This window comes from Chionomys nivalis, chromosome X (genome assembly GCF_950005125.1).
Source record: "Chionomys nivalis chromosome X, mChiNiv1.1, whole genome shotgun sequence".
Classification (NCBI taxonomy): Eukaryota; Metazoa; Chordata; class Mammalia; order Rodentia; family Cricetidae; genus Chionomys; species Chionomys nivalis.
This window is the reverse complement of record NC_080112.1, coordinates 20,016,856-20,039,283: the sequence shown is the minus strand read 5'-3', so window position 1 is coordinate 20,039,283 and position 22,428 is coordinate 20,016,856. Positions and strand designations below refer to the sequence as shown.

Here is a 22,428-nt window from a genome sequence, read left to right as displayed (position 1 = left end):
TAAGACAAAACTTATTGGAGCCAGCATTTCTTCTTAAAATTCCTAAAATTGCTCGTAATTTTGTCTTTTAGTGACTCAGTATATTTGCATATTTGGCTTTTCTTCATTTTACGCATGGATTACTTTATTTTTATATATTAAAAAACCATGTAGTTGTGTTTCTGTAAGTTCTATTGGTGCATAGTGTTTCCATTTACTAAGCAATAGTGTCTGGAACATAGTGAATGTTAGTGACTAAACCCAACATTGTCTCCTAGGACAAACCTTACATTTCCACCTCTCTGCTGCTTAGGTCCACATTCTTTCTCTCTCTCACTTACAGGCCTTTTGTTAGTCTAATCTAGGCAGTGGTGAGCCTGGGGAGGTCAGAGGACAACTTTTTGGGAGTCTATTTTCTCCTTCTACCTAAAAACATTGTTCTGGGAATTGAATTCAGATTTCCAGACTCGTATAACAAGTGCCTTTGCCTGCTCAGTCATCATCTCCCTTGCCCTTGGATTTGTGAGACTACAGCTTGCTGGCATCGAGTTCACAGTAATCCTTCTTCCTCAGCCTTCTGAAGGCTGAATTACAAGCATTTGTCATGTTACCTAGCTCCTAATCTGAATCTTACCCAGATTTTTCTATCTTTATGCTTTTTTTCTTTTTGGTCTTTAAATCCACATTGATCTGATCAATTCTGATCATTCTGAACCTGCTTTGATATTGTTGTGGACCTGACAGAGGGCAGATGTGATGTGAAATTTGGCTTTCCTAGTGTTCATGACCATCATCATAGATTTAAGTTACTCTGTGATAGCTGAGATGGGGGTTTCTGCCACCCTCTCTGGTTCTGAATAATGTATGTGTTGTATACTGTATACCCCCAGGGTATCACTGAGGCTGAGCGAGAAGCTTTTGAGCTGCTTCCAGATGATGAACGTCAGTGCATAAAGTGCAAGACCACATGTTTCCTATCTGCCCTGGCTTGCTATGACTGTCCAGATGGCCTTGTCTGCCTTTCTCACATCAATGACCTCTGCAAGTGCTCCAGTAGCCGACAGTACCTTCGGTAAGTATAGGGCCTACCTGAAGGAAGTAGGAGAGTGCAAAGTTGGGCTAAAATGTGCTTTTCCTGGTCCTTTTCCAGGTACCGATACACCTTGGATGAGCTTCCTGCCATGCTGCATAAACTGAAAGTTCGAGCTGAGTCCTTTGACACGTGGGCTAACAAAGTACGAGTGGCCCTGGAGGTGGAAGATGGGCGGAAGCGCAGTGAGTGATTGCTGGGGTAGAGTGGTGGGGGTGGGGTTGGAGGGACTCTACAGACAAGTTCTATTCCTCTTTTCTTCTGTATCCCTGACCTTTTCCTTCTGCCTTTACATATGCTGTATACTCCTTGCTGCTCTCATTCTTTCTCCAGGCCTTGAAGAACTGAGAGCACTGGAATCTGAGGCCCGAGAGCGAAGGTTTCCTAACAGTGAGCTGCTACAGCGACTGAAGAACTGCCTGAGTGAGGCAGAGGCTTGTGTGTCTCGGGCTCTGGGACTGGTCAGTGGCCAGGAAGCTGGGTATGTTGGTATGAGGTGTTGCAGCACAGATAGCTTCTGCTACTGAAAAGTATGCTATAATGGGTGGGTTCTAAATAGACTTAAGTCCATGGAGTATTATCAGGAAATTGCCAAGTATGAGCTGGACTGGGCAGTACTGCGGAGTACAAGGAAGATAGGCAGCTTTTCATAAAGGAGAGCCTTAGCAATAAGAAAACTTAGGAGTATTTATTTTATCAATGTCTAGAAGATTTGAGAGGTAGGTTAGGGGATTTTGTGGGCAGGGAAGAGTGTGGGAGGTTTAGGGACTGGAATAGGGCACAAACAAGAAAACCTGAACAAGTTGCCGTAGAGGGTGGATTTGTAAGGGCTGGTGATGTAACTTAATGCTTACCTAGTATATGAGGCCCTGGGTTCTGTCTCTGACTCCATGTGGGTCCGTTGAGGATGTAAAGTCTGGCTTTTGTTACCATTGGTTAGTTTATAAGTGCTTTCATTCTCTAGCTGTTTTCCTTCCTCTCTCCTTCTATCCCTTCATCCCGTGAATATGCTTAGATTTAAAAACTCTCCCTGTAACCTGGTCAGTTGTGAAAACATTGAGGTACAAAGATCAAAGTAGAACAGATATGGTGAGGAATGGTTTTGGCACAAATGGAAGGAGGGACCTGGGTTTGGATCTGAAATCTCACACATGAAACTCCATAGCCCCGACAGGGTGGCTGGTCTACAGATGACCCTGGCAGAGCTACGGGCTTTTCTGGGCCAGATGAACAACCTGCCTTGTGCCATGCACCAGATTGGGGATGTCAAGGTGAGGAGAGGTGGGCTTAGGTAAGACAGAGTGCATGTGTGAGGAAATAGTGGGAAGTATGAGCAAGTTTTTAGATTTGGGACTTGGAACAGGGATGTGAGTCTAAGATGCTAAGTCAAGAGAGGGCTTGCTCAAGGAAGTAAAAAGAAAAGAAATAAGGGTGTTTATTGGGCCTGAAACAGTGATTAAAGTTTATAAAAATAAAAGGATGGAGAGGACAGGGGACCCCAGAGTGAGCAAGAGGGTTTATATAGCATAGTACTTCTTAGGGTAGAGAATCTGTTAGTGCATTGAGAACAGAACCCCATATAAAGATAAAGTAAAAGTACAGATTTTTTGATCAATCATGTATAAAATTGCCTGTGAATGTCCATTTTTAATACACCCCCCAGGGCATCGTAATGAGCAGTTAAGTGTTAACAGGAACTGCTGTTTTAGATTTCAGAGAACCAGAGTTCAGTCCATGGTAGATTTTTTTTTTTCTCAGAAGGTTGTGTTGGGAGATGCTGGAGCAAGGCTATATAGTGGGACCTCTTAAGTGGCCTCAACTGAAGGATTCGTTCTTCACCCTCTATTTTGGTAGGGTATTCTGGAACAGGTGGAAGCCTACCAGTCTGAGGCCCGTGAGGCCCTGGTCTCACAACCCTCTAGTCCAGGGCTGCTTCAGACCCTGTTGGAGAGAGGGCAGCAACTGGGGGTGGAGGTACCTGAAGCCCAGCAGCTCCAGCGGCAAGTGGAACAGGCACGGTGGCTGGATGAGGTAAAACGCACGCTGGCTCCCTCTGCCCGAAGGGGTACCCTGGCCATCATGCGGGGACTGTTGGTTGCGGGCGCCAGTGTAGCCCCTAGCCCTGCTGTGGATAAGGCCCAGGCAGAGCTTCAGGAGCTGCTGACCATCGCTGAACGCTGGGAAGAGAAAGCCCACCTCTGCCTGGAGGCCAGGTAAGTCCAGCCCTTCCCTTCCCTGCCATTCTTTACCTTCAAAATTTAGTAGAGAATCTGAAGAGAATGGCTGTGGGTGGGTGGCCTTGGGCATCACACCTACCCCCATTGAGTTTCTCTGCTCTTTTGTTCCTTGTCTCGTTTTTTTTCTTTTGAAGTCTGTATACGTAGAGGCAGAGGTAGCTGATGGAAAAGCTGAGAACAGATGTGGGTGTGGGTGTGTAGCCCAGTACCAGTAGGCCAGCATGTATGCATGCTCAGAAGCACAGGAAACAAGTGGATGAGTGAATATAGGTAAAAAGGTACCACACACATGGGTGTCTGATAGACTTCAGTTACAGGATACGCAAGTAGTTAGTATGTGAGCTTCTAGCAGGCTGACCGAGTATCAGACATAGGTGCAAGAACTATGGCAGAAGCCTGGCAACCGTTTTTACCAACATAAAATCACAGAAGTGTAACAAGGAATAACAAGAGCCCAGCTGTATATAGCTACTGATCAGACTGGACTCTGATCCATAGGCTATGTGCCAAACTGGCCTGCTCCCCCGCCCTTTCTTTTGTTGTTGTTTTTAGGCAGAAGCATCCACCAGCCACACTTGAGGCCATAATCCATGAAGCAGAAAACATCCCTGTTCACCTTCCCAATATCCAGTCTCTCAAGGAGGCTCTTGCTAAGGCTCGGGCGTGGATTGCTGATGTGGATGAGATCCAAGTAAGGACCTCCCCATCCACACTTAGACCTTCCATGTAGCTGGAAGGGATGACATACAAGGTTGTGCTGTGTTTGCATGTCTAGAGAGGAATGAGGCCCCACATATTGTGAGGAGGCAATTGTTCATGAGAGAGGGACTTCTGAGGCTGGCCTGAAGGAAGTAGGGTTCTGGTCAGGGTGAGGACGGTAGAACATGTGAGTACAAAAGGACAGGGACCTGGAAAGGAAGACCACAAAAGCATAGCTAGTCCGGTACCTCTGAAGACTGACTGACTGCTTTGACCGACCCAGTTAGTAGATGCACGTGTCATGCATGGTAGAGGGTATTTCTTGGACAGAGCATCTTCCTAGCGTAGGTCAGAAATGGAGAATTAGTAGATAATTGCAAGTTCATCTTGCCTTTCTCTCTCGCCTGTGCTTAGAATGGTGACCACTACCCCTGCTTGGATGACTTGGAGGGCCTAGTAGCTGTGGGTCGGGACCTCCCTGTGGGGCTGGAGGAACTGAGACAGCTAGAGCTGCAGGTACTGACAGCACACTCCTGGAGAGAGAAGGCCTCCAAGACCTTCCTCAAGAAGAACTCCTGCTACACATTATTGGAGGTGAGGCCTGACGCATTTACCTATATTCTCTTTTGCCCAGACTGGCTGTTTTGAGGTAGTTTATGTGAGAATAAGAGTTTTTGAGGGGGCACGGGGGAGGGGAGAAGATATGGGAGGTAGGGAAGCCTGGTCATTTGCCTCTGTCTGCCTGCCTCAGGTGCTCTGCCCGTGTGCAGACGCCGGCTCAGACAGCACCAAACGCAGCCGGTGGATGGAGAAGGAGCTGGGGTTGTACAAATCTGACACAGAGCTGTTGGGGCTGTCTGCGCAGGACCTCAGGGACCCAGGCTCTGTGGTAAGAAGCTTAGATACAGATGGGGAAAGAGCCTGGTGATGATTGTCTGAACCTTGTGACTGTGGGCAGACCGTTTGCTCCCTGAGCTCAGTTTTCCTGCTTTGGGAGTGGGGTGTTGAGGAGGCCAGAGAGCAATGGAATCAGGTTGTTTATGTTCTTCCCCTTTCCCGGGCACGGCAGATCGTGGCCTTCAAAGAGGGGGAGCAGAAGGAGAAGGAAGGGATCCTGCAGCTTCGTCGCACCAACTCAGCCAAGCCAAGTCCACTGGCATCATTAACCACACCCTCCTCTACAGCCTCTATCTGCGTGTGTGGGCAAGTGCCAGCTGGGGTGGGAGCTCTGCAGTGTGACCTGTGTCAGGACTGGTTCCATGGGCGGTGTGTGACAGTACCCCGCCTCCTCGGCTCCCAGAGGCCCAGTCTTACCTCATCCCCACTGCTGGCCTGGTGGGAATGGGACACCAAATTCTTGTGCCCTCTTTGTATGCGCTCACGGCGCCCACGCTTGGAAACCATCCTGGCACTGCTGGTAGCCCTACAGAGACTGCCTGTACGGCTGCCTGAGGGTGAGGCGCTACAGTGTCTCACAGAGAGAGCCATCAGCTGGCAAGGCCGTGCCAGACAGGTTTTGGCCTCTGAGGAAGTGACTGCTCTGTTGGGACGGCTGGCTGAACTCCGCCAACGGCTACAGGCTGAATCCAAGCCTGAGGAATCCCTTGCTTACTCTTCAGACGCTGGAGAGGGCGCTGGCAATATGCCGAAGGTGAGCTTCTTAGCCCAGCTCTTAGCGTCAAATTTCTGTCCCCTGACTTGTACATAGGTTTCAGCTCTGTCCCTGTGCTTTAACACTTTGGCCCAGCCTTTTTGTTCCATCCTATATCTGTCCATACTCGTAGACCCTGCTCTCTGCTGGCGCCCCATGCTTGCCCTTCCTCCAGGAGGTAGAGTCTCTGAGGTTTGGTGTGGGTGAAGGAAGAGTAGGGCCTGGCTCTTCAGTTCAGTTACCCCCTGCCTTTTCCTGATCTTGATATTTGATAGGTGCAGGGGCTGTTGGAGAATGGGGACAGTGTGACCAGTCCTGAAAAGGTAGCCACAGAGGAGGGCTCAGGTAAGAGAGGTAGGTCTAGCTGTAGTATGAGTGGGGTGTTGAATGGCTATTACCAGTGTGGCCCCCAATGTCCTCAGCTCTGTTCTAGTTGGTGTAGGATAAGATCAAGGACAGCCTCTAATCCAGCCTATGCCCACAATTTTCAGATCTGGAACTGCTATCCTCACTATTACCACAGCTGACTGGCCCTGTGTTAGAACTGCCTGAGGCAACCCGAGCCCCACTAGAGGAACTTATGATGGAGGGGGATCTACTTGAGGTGACCCTAGATGAGAATCAAAGCATTTGGCAGCTGCTGCAGGCTGGACAGCCTCCAGACTTGGAGAGAGTCCACACACTTCTGGAGGTAAGGAATAGGAGTCATTGACATGGCCAGGTCAGGCCAAGTAGGCAGAGAGCTCTCGGCGCCCTGACTACTTGCCTGTGCTTGTCTTTTGAGATGGGTGGGGGCAGTGATAGGATCTTGTTATGTAGCCCTGAATGGCCAGGTAACTTGTTATATAGTCCAGACTGACCTTTTCCTTAGCGTTGGAAGTGCTGGGATTACAGTCATGCACCACCAGGCATCTCTTTAAAGCTGCCTTTTGACCTTTTGTGTTCACAGCTGGAGAAGGCAGAGCGCCATGGGAGTCGGACACGAGGCCGAGCCCTAGAGAGGAGGCGGCGAAGGAAGGTGGATCGGGGTGGGGAGGCTGATGATCCAGCCAGAGACGAGCTAGAGCCAAAGAGGGTACGGAGCTCAGAACCAGAAGCCGAGGAAGTCCAGGAAGAAGAAGAACTGGAGGAGGAGTCTGGGGGTGAGGTCCCTCCTGTACCCTTCCCCACCAATGGTAGCCCCAGCACCCAGGAGGACCAGGATGGTTTAGAACCAGTGTTAGAGGCTGGTTCAGACACCTCAGCCCCTTTCTCTACTCTGACTTCCCGGCTGTTGATGTCCTGCCCACAGCAGCCATCTCGGCAACAATTGTGACAGTGGCTGAGCCTAGCACAGACCCCAACAAAGATCCTTCCTTGGCCTCAAGGATCCTTTCTGACCATCAAGCCTGCTTCTTGGAGGTGGGCGGGTAGGTGGAGAGATTCCCCCCTCACCACCATCCCTAAGACCGTGACTTTTATATTCTGACTCCAAGGTATTGTTCAGACCTCAGCTCCTGGGGGCCGGCCCCTGGAGTCCTGCGTCCCTGGTAACCTCTAACCAGCATTCCCAGACACCAGAGGCAGATAGACACAGGTGGGCAGGGGATCGACTGGGGCTAGGCCAGCACCATTCCAGAGACAAATGCAGGGCACATGCAAACTGGGGGACCTCTCCCTTCTCCCCAGTTCCGGCCCTGGTCAGGCCATGCTACACTAACCTCCTCCCCAGCCACACACTCTTTTGCCTCCTGCCTCCTTTTTATTCCCCTCCCCCCTCATCTTTTCCCTTCCCCTTACTGTTCTACCCAGGAGGAGGAAACTTCACATAGCTGTCCTCACTTTTTTATTTGAAATAAATTTTGTTGGGGTTGAACAGGGCTGCCTATGGTCTGAAGGCTTTTGGTGCTTGTCCACACACCCACCTCAACCCTTCCTGCCCATCCTCCCCGTCTCCTCCTCCTGGGTTCATGCTGTAATAAAAGAAGATTGTTGGTGTGTAATTAATTTGTTCAAAAGGAAAAGAAAAAGCAAAACAAGAAACTTTGTTCCAACTAAAGCCTATTTTAATTTTATTTTATTATTTTCCTCGTTAGAAATAAAACCCTTAGGAATGTTTTTTGGAAACATGTTTCTGAAGTGCATTTCTCTTCAAAAGGAGAGTAGACCCTTCCTCGCCTATTAATGGAGCAGCTGCAGTGCTAGTGGTAGTGCCAGGGCCGAGTCCAGGGAGTCAGGGCTCTGAATTGGAACCTTCCCAGCCTCTCTCTAACCTTGGAAAAGATATCTCCCCCCCCCCCCCCCCAGCCATTTCCCTGTCTTCAGCCTGGTGGACACTGGTCCCTCTTGGGAATTTGCACAACAGCTTCCCCTAGCTTTGTGCTCTTGTTTTCCTGTTCTGAGGGGACTTTTTCTTCATGGCTTTATTATTGAAGTATAGTTTCCATGCTATAAAGTTGAGCTGTTTTAAATATGTTATTTGGTGAGTCAGTCTATCCTTAATGTTTCTCTGTTAGTTTCTTTCTGCCCCTAATGAATGTGGTTAATTTGTAATTTCTGTGTCACTGTTAAACTGCTCTATTGAGATGAAATTTGAGTACCATACAGTTCATCCAATTCAGTATACAATTCAGTGACTTTTAGTATATTTCAGTCATTGAATGAACCCTTCACTGCAAAAAAATTTTAGAATGTTTTTATGACTCTTAGAAGAAACCCCACATTCCCTAGGTGTTCCCTCCCCACTCCCATTTGTCTCTTCTGGACATTTTATATAAATGAAATTATACAATATATGATCCTTTTGTGTCTGGCTTCTTTGACTTGGCATAGTAGCTTCAGGCCTATTAATAGTCCTACAATATAGATTTCACCCTTCTGAACCTGAAAAATGAAGGGACTCTACTTGATTAGGGACTGCCCTCTTGAAGTATGTTTATACAGGTTTTTTTGTGGGTATCTGTATGCATTTCCCCCCAGATAAGACCCATCATATTTATAAGGGGGCCTTAACCCTCCAAAGACTAAGAAAGCATTCTTTTGTGGTTCTGAGTGTTCTCTAACACTCTATGAAATAGAGGAGGAAGCAAAAGCTTGGAGGCCCTGAACTAGCTTCCAGGCATCTCTGACTTCTCCAAGGTTTTTCCTCTTCTCAAGGTTGTATAAGGTGTTCTAGGCTAAAGTCAAGTCTTGATCCCCCTAGCTCAGGAACTCAGCATACCGGCACTCTTACTGTGCCCTTTCTCGTTTTATGTTCAGAAAGATCACTTTGGTCCATTTCTCCCCTTTCCAGGATTTCCACTTGCTAAAAATCTAGTGTTAAAGAGATATCTCGCCCTCTTTTGGTGACTCTCTGGTGGGAGCATGGCTTAGACCTGCCTCGTCTGGTCTTACAGTCTCTCTTGAAAGGTGAACCAGTCAACAGTAAATACTCCTGCCCTGGGTCTATTTTGATCTTAAGTTGCAATCAAGGGGAAAAGGCTGGCCTTTGCCTGCCCATTGACATTAATTATGGGTTCCAATGAGGATTGGAGGTAGCAAAAGAGACACCTGGGACAAGTACCCAAAGGAGCTTTATCTTGACATTTAACTACCACTCTACCAAGCAACCAGGCACTAGAAGAGGCGGCCAAAAGAGGAAAAGATGGTACCTACTTCCCACAGCAGCTCCTAGGCTAGTGAACCGCTCAGGCCAAGGTAGGGGTTTCTTGTGGTATGGACCTATCCCTCACCAATTTTCAGACAGCTTTTCTCAGCTTAGCACTTTCTGCCTTATCCTTCTCATACACCTGCCCCTTTCAGTGTACATGTAGCTGTCATTGATGCAAAACTGTCTTAGGGTTTCTATTACTGTGACTGACTAAAAGCAGCCTGAGAAAGAAAGGGTTGATTTCATCTTACAGCCCGTCATCCAGAGAAGTAGGCAGGAACTGACACAGGCTGTAGAGGAGTACTACTGACTGGCTCAACCTGCTTTCATATACCACCCAGGACCAGCCCAGGGTGGCACAGCCCACAGTGAGCTGGGCCCTTCAATATCAGTCATCAATCAAGGAAATGCACCGTGGACTTGCCTAAAGGCCAGTCTTTTGGGAGCATTTTCTCAATTGAGGTTTCCCTCCTTTCTCAAGAGAGCACAAAATGAGTGGGAAAGGTTTACCTCAGAGTCATTTAGTTTACAGATACCACCTTGCTGCTACATCCAACCAGACAGTTCCATTTCTGTCAGGATAGCAACTGAGTATTCGGGGGATGGAAAGAGATACTGCCTCTACTAAAGACAGATTATTCTCACCCTCTACCCCTTCTCTTTGAGACACGGTCCCTCTGTGTAGCCCTGACTATCCTGGAGCTTGTTATGTAGACCAGGCTGGCCTTGAACTCACAGAGATCTGCCTGTTTCTATCTCCTGAGTGCTTGGATTGAAGGTGTGTCACCACATCCAGCATCTAAATTCCTCTCTTGTCCCAACTGTCCATTTCTTCCTGCTTCTAGCTATTCAGTGCCTCCATTGTGCCTTAAATCATAGCTGAAACACCATAGGTTTAGTGAGTCTTCCCCCCTACCTGAAACTTCCTATATTGAGAGTTCCTGGAGGAAAAAAAGCAAGAACCAGGCCTGAGTCCTCTGCTACTTCAAGGCTGGGGATGGGGGTGGCAGTCTTGCATAACTGATTGAGACAGAGACAGCTACAAGCAGTAGTTGCAACCCTGACATTGCATGTGAATTCTGTTCCTTCTGTGCTGTATGATGGCTACTGTTCCAGGGTGACACTCTGGAAGTGGGGCCTGAGTCTGGGCCTTGGTCATCAGAGCCCTAAAGGAGAAACATTAATCATGTGTCCTAGAAGACCAGAAATTACAGGGACGAAACAAAGTAGAGAATCTTTTTCTCTGGGGCACTTAAATCCTGGGTACTAAGCTCCATGTAAGAGATTTTGGCAAAGTTCTTAGATCCCTGGGAGCATAGGCTGTGACCTGTGATTTTTTTTTTTTTTTTGTATTTTTTTTTTGTTGTTGTTGTTGTTTTTGTTTTTTTTTTTTTTTTTTTTTTTTTTTTTTTTTTTTTTGGTTTTTCGAGACAGGGTTTCTCTGTGGCTTTGGAGCCTGTCCTGGAACTAGCTCTGTAGACCAGGCTGGTCTCGAACTCACAGAGATCCGCCTGCCTCTGCCTCCCGAGTGCTGGGATTAAAGGCGTGCGCCACCACCGCCCGGCCTACCTGTGATTTTTTTTTAACACCCCCCCCCTAGGTTTTTGAGACAGGGTTTCACTGTGTAACAGGCTGGCCTCAAACTCACAGAGGTCTGCCTGCCTCTGCCTCCCGAGTGCTGGGATTAAAGGTGTGTGCCACCACCAACTGGTTAGGATTGTGTTTCTTAATCTTTAAATCCAAAGCCCTACTCTTCATATCAGAAGGGTTCTAAATAACTGGTGTGCCACCAGAATATTGTTCATGGTTGAACTTTACTGTTAGTAAACTGGAAACTCAGCAATGTTGGCTTGATAGGTAAAAGCCCATGTGGCTAAGGTTCTGAATAATTCCCGTGCCTGTGTTAGGTATGTATTGCTCTAAGACAATAGCTTGCCTGGCACATATCTCTAAAACCAAACCTTTGGAGGTAGGAGCAGGAAGATTCCAAGTTGGAAACTATGCCAAGTTGTACAGTGGGACCCTGTCTCAAAAACAGCTAAAACTCTTATAAGCAACGTTTAGCTCATATATCCGTGGGCTAGAGGTCTAGATACAATTTAGCTGAGTTATTAGGGTCATTCACAGGCATCAATCAAGGTGTGAGCACTGCAGTCATTTCCAGGTTTATTTCTGGAAAAATCTACTTAGAACTTGTGTCATTGGATGTTGGCAGGATTTAGTTTCTTACTGGCTGTTGGACAGAATTCACTTAGTTCCTTGCATGTAGGTGGATCTTTTCACAAGACAGCTCACAACATGGCAGCTTGCTTCTTGAGATCAATTAAAATGGGCAAGAGACAGAAATGAGTCTTTATAATCTAATCTCAGAAGTGACATTCCATTGATTTTGCAGTTGACAATATTCATTAGAAGCCAGTAGGAGGGAAAGGGGGAGTCTAGACTATATTCAGAAGGAAGGAATTAAGACTAGATGCTAGAGGGTGGCATTCATTGAGGGGTCATCTTGGAGATGAACTACCATGGTTCGTTCTCTGGTACTTAACTCATATGTCTTCCACATACAAAATATATTCATTCCTTAAGTTCTCTTAAATCCCATTACAGCATCCCCCTAAGGTGCTAAATATGAATGAATTGCCTTGGGCATAATCTGTACATATAGCTCAAGTACTGTTTTTCTCTATGGGTAGAACTGTGAAACTAATAAACACAAGTTCCCAGTTCCTAATAGATATGGTGGGAAAGGCACATATAAGCATTCCAGTGCAGAAAAGGCGAAGGATATGTGTGAACCTGTGGCGGTTGGAAGTGGGAATAACTGGTCTGTAACAAGTCAAACCCAGCGGGGCAAATGAAGTTTCTTCATTGATTTCAAGACCTGGAGACGAGTTTTTCATCCTCCTTGCTCTGCTCTCTGGGCTTTTGGTCCCACCTGTGCTTCCTTTTTCATGAGCAGTAGCACATGATTGCAACTGAGAAATTTTTTTTGCTGTTCCTTGCCAGTATTTCGGAGGACCAATGACTTGTAGTGTCCATGTAATCATTTACCGTTCAAGACAAAGGGCTTAGAAGGCTTTTGGCATGTAGAATATTATAGCAGGAACTATAACCAGATTGGCCTTCAGGGCAGCCCTTACTTAGATCTCACGCCTGCCATCATGGTCACATTGTTCAGGAACATGTTAAGAGTAAAGGTAACAGTATAGAGATTGGCCACATCCCCAGAATGCAGTATCTCTTCTGAGATTTTCATCACTAGTGGTGCTTGTTTATGTGAGTCATGACAATTCTCATGGTGTGTTCATTCCAAGATGGATGACCATCCACATAGGCCTTTTCTCGCAAATATCTTTTCAGCATTTCAGTCTTGTTCTTTCCAAATCCTTGACTGTATAAGCAGACATGAATCAGCTGACAGCTCTCTATCTGACTGATTATGTAATGGTGTTTTTCCTACTGGGAAGATTTCCTTCTCACTTTTTTTCAGAGTCAGCCCTAAGTGGAGCTATAACTCTGAAACTAGCCACTCCTGGCCATGCTAGCATGTTGTGCAGAGCATCTCTGTAAGCCAAGCTTTAATACTGTATCCCTTAGTTGTCTGGCCTTTAGGGGCCCCCAAGAGGACTTGGATGACCTTTTCTCAGATGAGAACAGGATGACAATGTAGCAGGTGTGAGCTACCAGAACTGCATGTGACTTATTGGACCTGGTACAATAGTTAACACATTGCTGTTTGATGTCATATGCTCAGATGTTCATTCGAAAAAATAGGTCTGCTTTTCTATTTTTATTTTTCTTTGCTTCTGAGATCTTACCACTTGCAGTTTTATCCTCCGTTTTTGTTTGTTTTGTCTTATAAATATGTTGTATCTTGGGCCAGTGAGATGGCCCAATGGGTAAAAGCGCTTGCTTCTCAAGACTGGTGACCTGATTTCAATCCCAGGGATCCATGTGGAATGAGAGAAAAAACTTGTGCAAGTTATCGTGATCTCTGTGTGTGAGCATACACATACATAGATGTAATAAAAATAATTTTAAAATGTTGTATCTCTTTATTTTCTGTTAATTCGCAGAAGTTCTTAGTCTGATCTTTCAACTCACTAATTGTTCTTCTGCTATGCCCCTTGTATTTGTTTTTTAAAATATAATATTTTTATTCTTTGAGAATTTCATATATGTATGCAATATATTTTGATTATATCCACCTCTACTACCACTCCTAACCTCCCCAAATATATCCACCTCCAAACTTCGCATCTTTTTTATTTTATGTGTATGTGTGTGCTTTATGTATGTGCACCACATGTATGTAGGAGCCCTTGGAGGTCAGAAAAGCCATCTGATCCTCCAGAACTGGAGCTACAGATGGTTGTGAACCACTATGTGAATGCTGAGACTCGAACCCAGGTCCCCTGCAAGAGTAGTAAGTGCTCTTAACTGTTGAGCCATCCCTTAAACCCTGTCTTTACATTATACGTTTGAGTGCAATTAGTGCTGCCTGTATGTGCATGGATGTGGGTCCCCAACCATTGGAGCATGAGCTTCCTACAAGTGGCCATACCAAAAAATGACTCTTCCTCCCCTAGCAGAGCCCTTCTTTTCTTTATATTATGTATATTGTGTGCATTTAAATAAAGTATCCACAAACTGGAAAAATCTCCTGGGCCAATAAAATGACTTAGAACAAAACTTCATTTATAATATGATCCCACTCTAGTTGGTGGACCATAATGATAATCTGGACCAGCAGAGAATAGCACAAATAGGACTTAAATTTTCAGGTTGCCATAAGTTTTGGTGCTAGGAAAACCATACTGAATTAACCATTACTACAGATCTACACGGGTCAATAAATTCTGGTTACCGCAATGGTTCTGCTTTCCATTAAAGAAACCAAACCCAATCTGCCTCTGGAGGTGATCTAGTCTCCACTGAAATCATCAAAACATGGCATTGTAGTCCTTATCATCTATGTCGTAGTCATTCAAAAGAGGAAATGAAGAGCAGGGGAGGGGGGGAGGGGCAATATTTGGGAGGAGGGGGAGGGAAATGGGAAACGGGGACAGGTGGAAATTTTAGTTAAAAAGAATAAATAAATATATATATATATATATATATATATATATATATATATATATATATATATATATATAGAGAGAGAGAGAGAGAGAGAGGAAATGACCAAGGGAGAGGGTTTTAGAAAGTCAGACACTGGGCATACCTACCCAATTGCAGAAGACACTAAAGTGTAGTCTGAATTTCTCCTCAGGAAAGAGAAAAATGACTTAATGGCTACCAGGCCAGTCTCAGCTACACTTCATACTCTCCACAGTTCTTGTGAAAGGGATGGTAATGTAGTGAGTGAGTGAGTGGTTTTCTATAGCTAATCAACTCTAAGATTCTTTTGCCTTAAACATTTGCATTTCTCTACATTGTTCACAGAAGTCCTGGCATCTTTATTTTACAAACTTACTGTTAAAGACAATTGGACAATTGTAAGCTGTCATATGGGTGCTGGGAAATGAACCCAGGTCCTCTGCAAGAGCATTAAGTGCTTAGCCACTGAGCCATTTCTTCAACCCTATCTTTTAAAAACAACCAACTGAGTGTAATTAGTGCTGCCTGGATGTGCATGGGTGTAGGGCCAACTACTGGAGTATGGGCAACCTACAAGTGGCCATACCACCAAAGGAAAAATGACTGCCCCCCCCCCCCGTAGGGCCCTGCCATGTATATTGTATATATTTAAATGATGTATCCAGAAACTGGAAAAATACCCGGGCCAATAAAATAAAATGACTCATTAACAAACTATTGTTGAGCGTAAGTTTTGAATAACCAATAAAACAACTTTTAGAAATACTTATAGCGCTGGGCATGGTGGCATATACCTTTAATCCCAGAACTCAGGAAGCAGAGGCAAGTGGATCTCTGAGTTTGAGGCCAGCCTGGTCTATATGGTGAATTTCAGGATAGCAAGATACATAGTGAGACCCTGTCTAAATAAACAAAACAAAAAGCCCAAGAAACTGGGCGGTGGTGGCGCACACCTTTAATCCCAGCACTGGGGAGGCAGAGGTAGGGGGATCTCTGTAAATTCAAGGCCAGCCTAGTCTACAAGAGCTAGTTCCAGGGACAGTCTACAAAGCTACAGAGAAACCCTGTGTCAAAAAACCAAACCAAACCAAACCAAAAAAACAGTTTAAATAGGCCTGGATGTAGGGGGGAGAACCTTGGACTTCCCACAGGGCAGGGTTCCCTGCCCTCTCTCAAGCAGGGAGGGGGAGGGAGGAGGGGGAGTGGGGGAGCAGGAGGGGAATGGGAGGAGGGGAGGAAGTGTAAATTTATGAATGGAAAAATAAAACAAACAAAAAACAGTTTTTAAAAAAGGCCCAAGAAATAAGAGATACTCATAGCTGCTTCAACTAATAAAGTATACTTAGTATTAAATGTATAATGTATATAGGATTTCTAATGTCTATTTCCATATTTAAAAGGTATCAAAACATAAAGATATCACAAGAGAAGATGGCTACAAAACATCTTTAATGAATATAAAAACAAAATCTTCAGTCAAATCCAGCAACAATGACAAGTAGAAATGCCGTAGTGATTTGTTATAAGAAAATGACATTAATAGAACAAAGGGAAAAAACATGAGCACCTCAGTTCATACAGAAAATACATTTCAGATGAGGAAAGATGTAAAGCTAGTACATTCCAAAAAGTTGCAGGATGCAAGAGTAATACATGCAAATCAGTTTTTACACGTTAATAATGATTCAAAATGAAATTGAAAGCAATTCCATTTCCAGTAGCATCTGAAAGAACAAATGCCTAGGAGTACACTTAATTATGGAGGAGAAAGACATAGTGAAAAAATTTAAGGTCTGGAGAGAGAACTCAGTGGGTAAGAGCTGCCTGCTCTTCCCAGAGGACCCAGTCTCTGCACCCTCATGGCAGTTCACAACTGTCTGTAACTCCATTTCTGGCGATCTAGTGCCCTCTTCTGGCCTCCAAGGGCACCAAACATGCAAGTGTACAGGCATACATGCAGAAGAACATTCATACAAAAAGCATCTTCTGAAAAATATTTAAAGGTTGTTGAGATAAAATACCTAAAGAAATGAAAAGATACTCATATTCATGGATTGAAAGACAATGTTAAAATGTAATACTAGCCAAAGTGAGCCACAAATTCAATGTAGTCCTATGAAAATTCAAACAGCTTTTATAAGAAATAGAAAAATCCAGGGGCTGGAGAGATGGCTCAGAGATTAAGAGCACTGGCTGCACTTCCAAAGGTCCTGAGTTCAATTCCCAGCAACCACATGGTGGCTCACAACATCTGTAATGAGATCTGGTGCCCTCTTCTGGTCTGCAGGCAGAGCACTGAGAACACTGTATACATAAGAAAAAAAAAAAGAAAGAAATAGAAAACCCAGTCCTAAAATTCACATGGACTTGCAAAGGATCAATATAATAAATAGCCAAAATAATTTTGAAAAAGAACAAATGATGATGGAGATTGAAGTCATCTAAATTCTCCCAGCCAACCAGTTAGTTTCTGACTATACAGTAAGGAAGAAAATTGTCTCCCTCACATAGGATGCGAAATAATGAAGTTGGAACCAGGCAGTGGTGGCGCACACCTTTAATCTCAGCACTTACAGGCAGAGGCAGGCAGATCTCTGTGGGTTCAAGGCCAGCCTGGTGTACAAGAGCTAATTCCAGAGCAGACTCCAAAGCTACAGAGAAATTGTCTTTTATTTATTTGTTTATTTGGTTTTTTTTCAAAGTGAGGTTGAATATTTATTCAGGGGGTTGTGGAGGGGGAAGGGTGAAGGGAGGACAGAGAGAGAGGAGGAGGAGGGAGGAGGAAGAGAAGGAGGAGGAGGAGAAGAAGGAGGAGGAGGAGGAGGAGGAGGAGGAGGAGGAGGAAGAAGAAGAAGAAGAAGAAGAAGAAGAAGAAGAAGAAGAAGAAGAAGAAGAAGAAGAAGAAGAAGAAGAAGAAGAAGAAGAAGAAGAAGAGAAAGAGACAGAGAAGGGGGGAAGCGGAGAAGTGGAGAGAGAGGCAGAAGCGAAACCTTTATTTGGTTTTTTTGAGACAGGATGGATGGGGGTGAGGAGAGGGGTGGGGGGGCGTGGCTTGTCTCTTAAAGGGACAGGGCAGACCATTACATGCATAGATTTAATTTTTTAAAGGGCAGACAATTTGAATAGGTATTTCTCCAAAGAAGATAAGAAAAATACCAAGAAGCACATTAAAAGATTCTTAGTGTCAGCTGGGTAGTGGTGGTGCACGCCTTTAATCCCAGTACTCAGGAGGCAGAAGCAGGCAGATCTCAGTGAGTTTGAGGCCAGGCTGGTCTACAAGAGCTAGTTTCAGGACAGCTAGGGCTGTTACACAGAGAAATTCTACCTTGAAAAGCCAAAAAAAGAAAAAAAAATCTTAGTGCTACACACACACACACACACACACACACACATTTCTTTTTCTGAGATGAAGTCTCTGTGTAGCTCAGATTGCCCTGGAGCTTGCTGTGTGTATCCAAGGCTGGCCTTAGACTTGGAGCTTTCTGGCTCAGTCTTCCAAATGTTGGGATTACAGGCATACACCTAGTTCAATATACATTGGCCACTCTCCTGATGATATTCAAAAACAACAACAATAACCAACCAACCAACAACAACAAAAAAAAATCACACCGCTACTTTTTAAAAAAAGGTTAATTTATTATGTATACAGTGTTGTGTCTGCACACAACAGATCTTATTATAGATGGTTGTGAGCCACCATGTGGTTGTTGGGAATTGACCTCTGGGAGAGCAGCCAGTGCTCTTAACCCCTGAGCCATCTCTCCAGCCCCTATACCACTACTTTTAATGTTGCAACACTAGAGGGACAGCACAGGAAGGCTTCTCCCTGCTAATTTGAAAAATGGGCCAAACAGTTTGCAATAACCACAGGGGGTGTGTGACATAAATTACAGGCCTACTTGGGACATTAGAGGAGGTGCTCCCTATCTAGCGTGGATGAAGATAACTGCTGGAGTTCCCCAAGGCTTGTGATAATAAAAGGACCAGCAAAAACTATTTGAAAGCTGTTGGACAAGACAGTGTCTTCTGGGGCTGGAGTTGTCCTTCCATAGTACGTGGCTGTGCTTACAGTGTTGGTTCCTTTAGGCATCCATGGGGTTTTCAAAGCAAAGAGGCTGAGGCGTGTGTAAAGTATCTAGCTGCCAAAGAGTTTGGCTGCCTCTGTTTTCCATAGCCAGGTATAAGGGAAGGAAGGACCTCTCAAACAGCTTGATCTCGAAAGTATTAACAATTCACAAAATGTTAAACATTAAAGGTTTTTAGAATGAAGATTTAATGGAAGACTCAACACTCCTAATAGCATTTAACAGTATTGCTAGTGTTTAACAGTGCTTACCAGCATACCCGAGGATTCCAGGGAGAGGTGGGGCTGTCACAGATGAACCCTGAAAACTATTCTAGATGAAGTAATCCAGATTCCAAGGACAAAAAATGTGATTTCATTTAAGTGATATTATTTGATCTTGCAAATTCACAAAGGCAGAAAATAGGTTAGAGGTTACCAGAGCCTGGGAATATGGTGGGAAAATTGCAGTTTCTGTTTGAGGGTTTCTGTTTGGAGGGATGAAAAGTTTTAGAACTAGATAAAATGATGAGTGCAAAACTTTTTGAATATAACTATTGCCACATAGTTGCACAATCAAAAATGGTTAAAATGACACACACACACACAATGCTGGGCTCAATCTAATAATATGTTCTTCTGATTTGGAATCAGTTTCCACCCATGCCACTGAGGTTCCTCTCAGTCCGTCATTATTTGTGTGTATATGTGTACGTTTTCTCCCTTGTGGTTTGGATTCTACTTCTGAGACATTCAAGACTCAGTCCAATAATGAGTCTGACGATTGAGAAAGATTGCAAAATCTATTTTGTTTTCTTTTTCTTTATTCTTCTCTCATACAATGTATCCTGACCTCAATCTCCCATCTCTCCCCTCTACCCAGTGTGCCTCTTCCCTTCTCCCCCAGATTCACTGTTCCTCCATTTTTGTTCAGAAAGGAACAGGCTTCCCAGGAATATAAACCAAAAACAGCATAACAAGATGCGATAAGACTAGGCATAAGACCTCAGATCAAAGCTGGATAAGGCAACTCAGTAAGAGAAAAAGGGTCCCATGAGTAGGCTAAAGAGTCAGAGACACTCCCACTCTCTGTTAAGCATCCTTCAAATTTTAAAGATTTACGGAAGCCTTCTCTTTAAACGATAATTACTACAGTATCAAAATTGTTTTCTTCTCCCTATTTTTACTTTTTTTTTCTTAAGCTCTGCATAAAGATCATGCTTAAACTTTTTTGTGTGTGATAAAGATGTTTCTTACCTGGATGGTAGTGGTGCACACCATTAATCCCAGCAATTGGGAGGCAGGGGCAGGTGGAGCTCTGTGTTCGAGGCCAGCCTGGTCTACAGAGTGAATTCCAGGACAACCAGGGTTACACAGAGAAACCCTATCTTGAAAAAACAAAACCAGCTGGGCATTAGTGGCTCTTGCTTTTAATCCCAGCACTCGGGAGGCAGAGACAGGTGGAACTCTGTGAGTTGGAGGCCAGTCTGGTCTAGAGTGAATTTCAGCAACACAGAGAAACCCTGTCTCAAAAAAAAAAAAAAGCCCAAAGAAACAAACAAAAAGATGCTTCTTATATCTCCAATTAACTAATGATGACCCTAAAAGTGTTTTTTGCTTGTTGTTTGTTTTTGAGATAGAGTCCCGCCATGTAACTCCAACTGTCCCGGAACTCACTTTGTAGACCAAGCTGGCCTCCAACTCATAGAGATTCACCTGCCTCTGCTTCCCAAGTGCTGAGATTAAAGGTGTGCACATTCATACCTGTCTCATTGTTTTTGGTATTTAAGGAGTTCATAACCCTGCATTTAGTGTGCTTGGATCAATCAAATTCATCCCTAATTTCCCCCCTCCAATCATTCTCCTATTTCTCCACCACCTTCCCTTCCCAACTTCATACACTTTGTTTTGGAATCCACTTTGTCCACTCAGTATAATTTGTATGGGCATAGGTGTGGGAGCATCTGCTTGAGCATGGGAGCAGCTTTAAGACACAGTCTTGGAAAAACAAACAACCAAAATGATTCTCATTCTGACATCAGCCAGCAATTGCTAAGAGCTTCTCAGCTAGGGCTGGGGCTTCATAAGCCCTTCTCCTTCCATGCTGAGATTTTTGCTAATTTGATCTTGCTTAGGTCTTTAGCATGTAGTCACAGAAGCTTTTGGTCTATATGTTCGGTCACTGCTGTTCCTGGCAAATCCTGTTTTGCTGCTGCCAGCCACTCCTCTAGTTCTTGCAGTCTTTCTCCCCTCTCTTCCATGCTGATCCCTGAGCCTTGAGGGAAGGGGTGTGATATACATTCCCGTGTAGAGCTGAGCACGCCACAGATTCTTCTTCTCTGCACAGGTCTCTCTAAGTCAACGTCTACTGCAGAAAAGATTTTCTCTGATGAGGGATGAAAAATGCCCTAATCTATGGGTATAAAGTTAAAGACTTAGGAGGAAGCTTATTATGCTCATCTAGGAGAATAAATAGCATTAGGTTTTCCCTTAGGACTTAGGTTTCCTTGGGGGTTTTTTCTCATGAGAACAGGTATCTAAAAGGGAGCAACAGGGCAAGAGGAAGAGCCAGGGGTCCTATAAAGCATCCAAACCAGGGGGCTGGAGAGATGGCTCAAGAAAGCACTGACTTTCCTTCCAGAGGTCCTGAGTTCAATTGCCAGCAACCACATGGTGGCTCACAACCATCTGTAATGAGATCTGGTGCCCTCTTCTGGCGTGTAGGCACACATGCAGCCAGAACATTGTATACCTAATAAATAAATAAATCTTAAAAAAAAAAAAAAAAGTATCCAAACCAGAGCAGACTTCAGGCATTAGGGCCCCTCCCATACAAAGAGATAAATCTGTTAGTTTCCTTTTCTCTGCAGTTTTGCTTGTATTTCCTGGATGCTCAATTCTTTGTCCATCCCAGGAAATGAGCTAAGCGATCTCCTAGACAACCCCCAGCACCCCCATTACATTTCTCTCATCTAGGATTTGAGAAGACCTCTACCCAGGTCTACACCTGACTGAAAAATTTGGAGGACTCGGAAGTGGTCATGAAGAGCTTTAGCTGTTTGTCCAGAATCTACATGGCTACTTCTGAAGTACTACGTAGGGGAGCATAAGGACACGTGCTCACCCCACACATGTCTTTACACTCCCGCCATGTCCCTGTGGTAGTGCGAAGCTCTCCGCTGGCCTTGCAGAAGACGCTGAGCTGTGGAGGTTCCTGGGCTGCTGGGTGAGTGGAGAAGACGACAGCGAGAGTGCTGGCTGGGAGGCTGCAGGCCCGAGCTCACACAGGCCCTGGCTTCCATCCGCAGCACTGCAACAATCAGCCCGGGTAGTTAGAGGAGCCTTAAGAGTTTCTTTTCCCCAGCCGTGTGCCTCGACGGAAGGGTACATAAATCTGCAACAGCTCAGACAAAACTGCTCTAGTAATCACTAGACGGGGAGGCTGAAGACGAGGGCATTTCTGGGTCTTAATGCTGGCTCTTTCTGTCCAGCATCGCTAAGTCTGTTTTTCTCTCATTGAGATACAATATGTTTTTTCTCCTTGCCACCTGCTCTTGTTTCTGTCCCATGTTGGTCTGGGTCCTGCTGCTTTTGTTGTCGTTTTCCAGGGGTTGTGACATAAACAGACCAAGGAAAAGAGTGTCCCATAGTCTCCAGATTATGGGTACATGTGGCAAATTATTCACCCTCAGTGCTTATTGTGCTTGCTTATAGATGATAAATTTGAGAAAGCAGGGTCAAAGAAGATGTTTACTCTATAGAGTTTTGTTTTGTTTTGGATGGTGGATAATTCATTAAGGTCACAAGGTACAAGCTTATAAGTAGTTGGTCACCCTAAATCTAGCCAGGAAGGGTGTGATGGCTAATCTTGGTTGACAACTTGAATACATCTGTAATTCACTAAAACCCCAAATGAGGGCACAGCTCTGAGAGAATTGTGCTTAATTTGAAGTGGCAAGATCCACTTCTAATCTGAAT

General features: G+C 44.8%; 1 protein-coding gene across 6 annotated transcripts in view; it reads left to right on the top strand.

The window, feature by feature from the left end:
- The window catches only part of Kdm5c (lysine demethylase 5C), a 41,560-nt gene extending 33,447 nt beyond the window's left edge, over positions 1–8,113 (top strand). For 2 of the 6 annotated variants that reach the window (XM_057759032.1, XM_057759030.1), the window contains exons 15-26: positions 870–1,051; positions 1,130–1,254; positions 1,403–1,550; positions 2,235–2,340; positions 2,924–3,282; positions 3,859–3,997; positions 4,420–4,599; positions 4,757–4,894; positions 5,075–5,656; positions 5,932–6,001; positions 6,148–6,347; positions 6,606–8,113. In XM_057759032.1, coding sequence (XP_057615015.1) covers positions 870–1,051; positions 1,130–1,254; positions 1,403–1,550; positions 2,235–2,340; positions 2,924–3,282; positions 3,859–3,997; positions 4,420–4,599; positions 4,757–4,894; positions 5,075–5,656; positions 5,932–6,001; positions 6,148–6,347; positions 6,606–6,971 — 2,595 coding nt within the window. In that variant the 3' untranslated portion in view covers positions 6,972–8,113. Of the gene's footprint in view, positions 1–869; positions 1,052–1,129; positions 1,255–1,402; positions 1,551–2,234; positions 2,341–2,923; positions 3,283–3,858; positions 3,998–4,419; positions 4,600–4,756; positions 4,895–5,074; positions 5,657–5,931; positions 6,011–6,147; positions 6,348–6,605 lie in introns of all 6 variants that reach the window. The other 4 variants (XM_057759028.1, XM_057759027.1, XM_057759033.1 and 1 more) reach the window with 3 other exon arrangements.
- Positions 8,114–22,428: the final 14,315 nt, after the last annotated feature.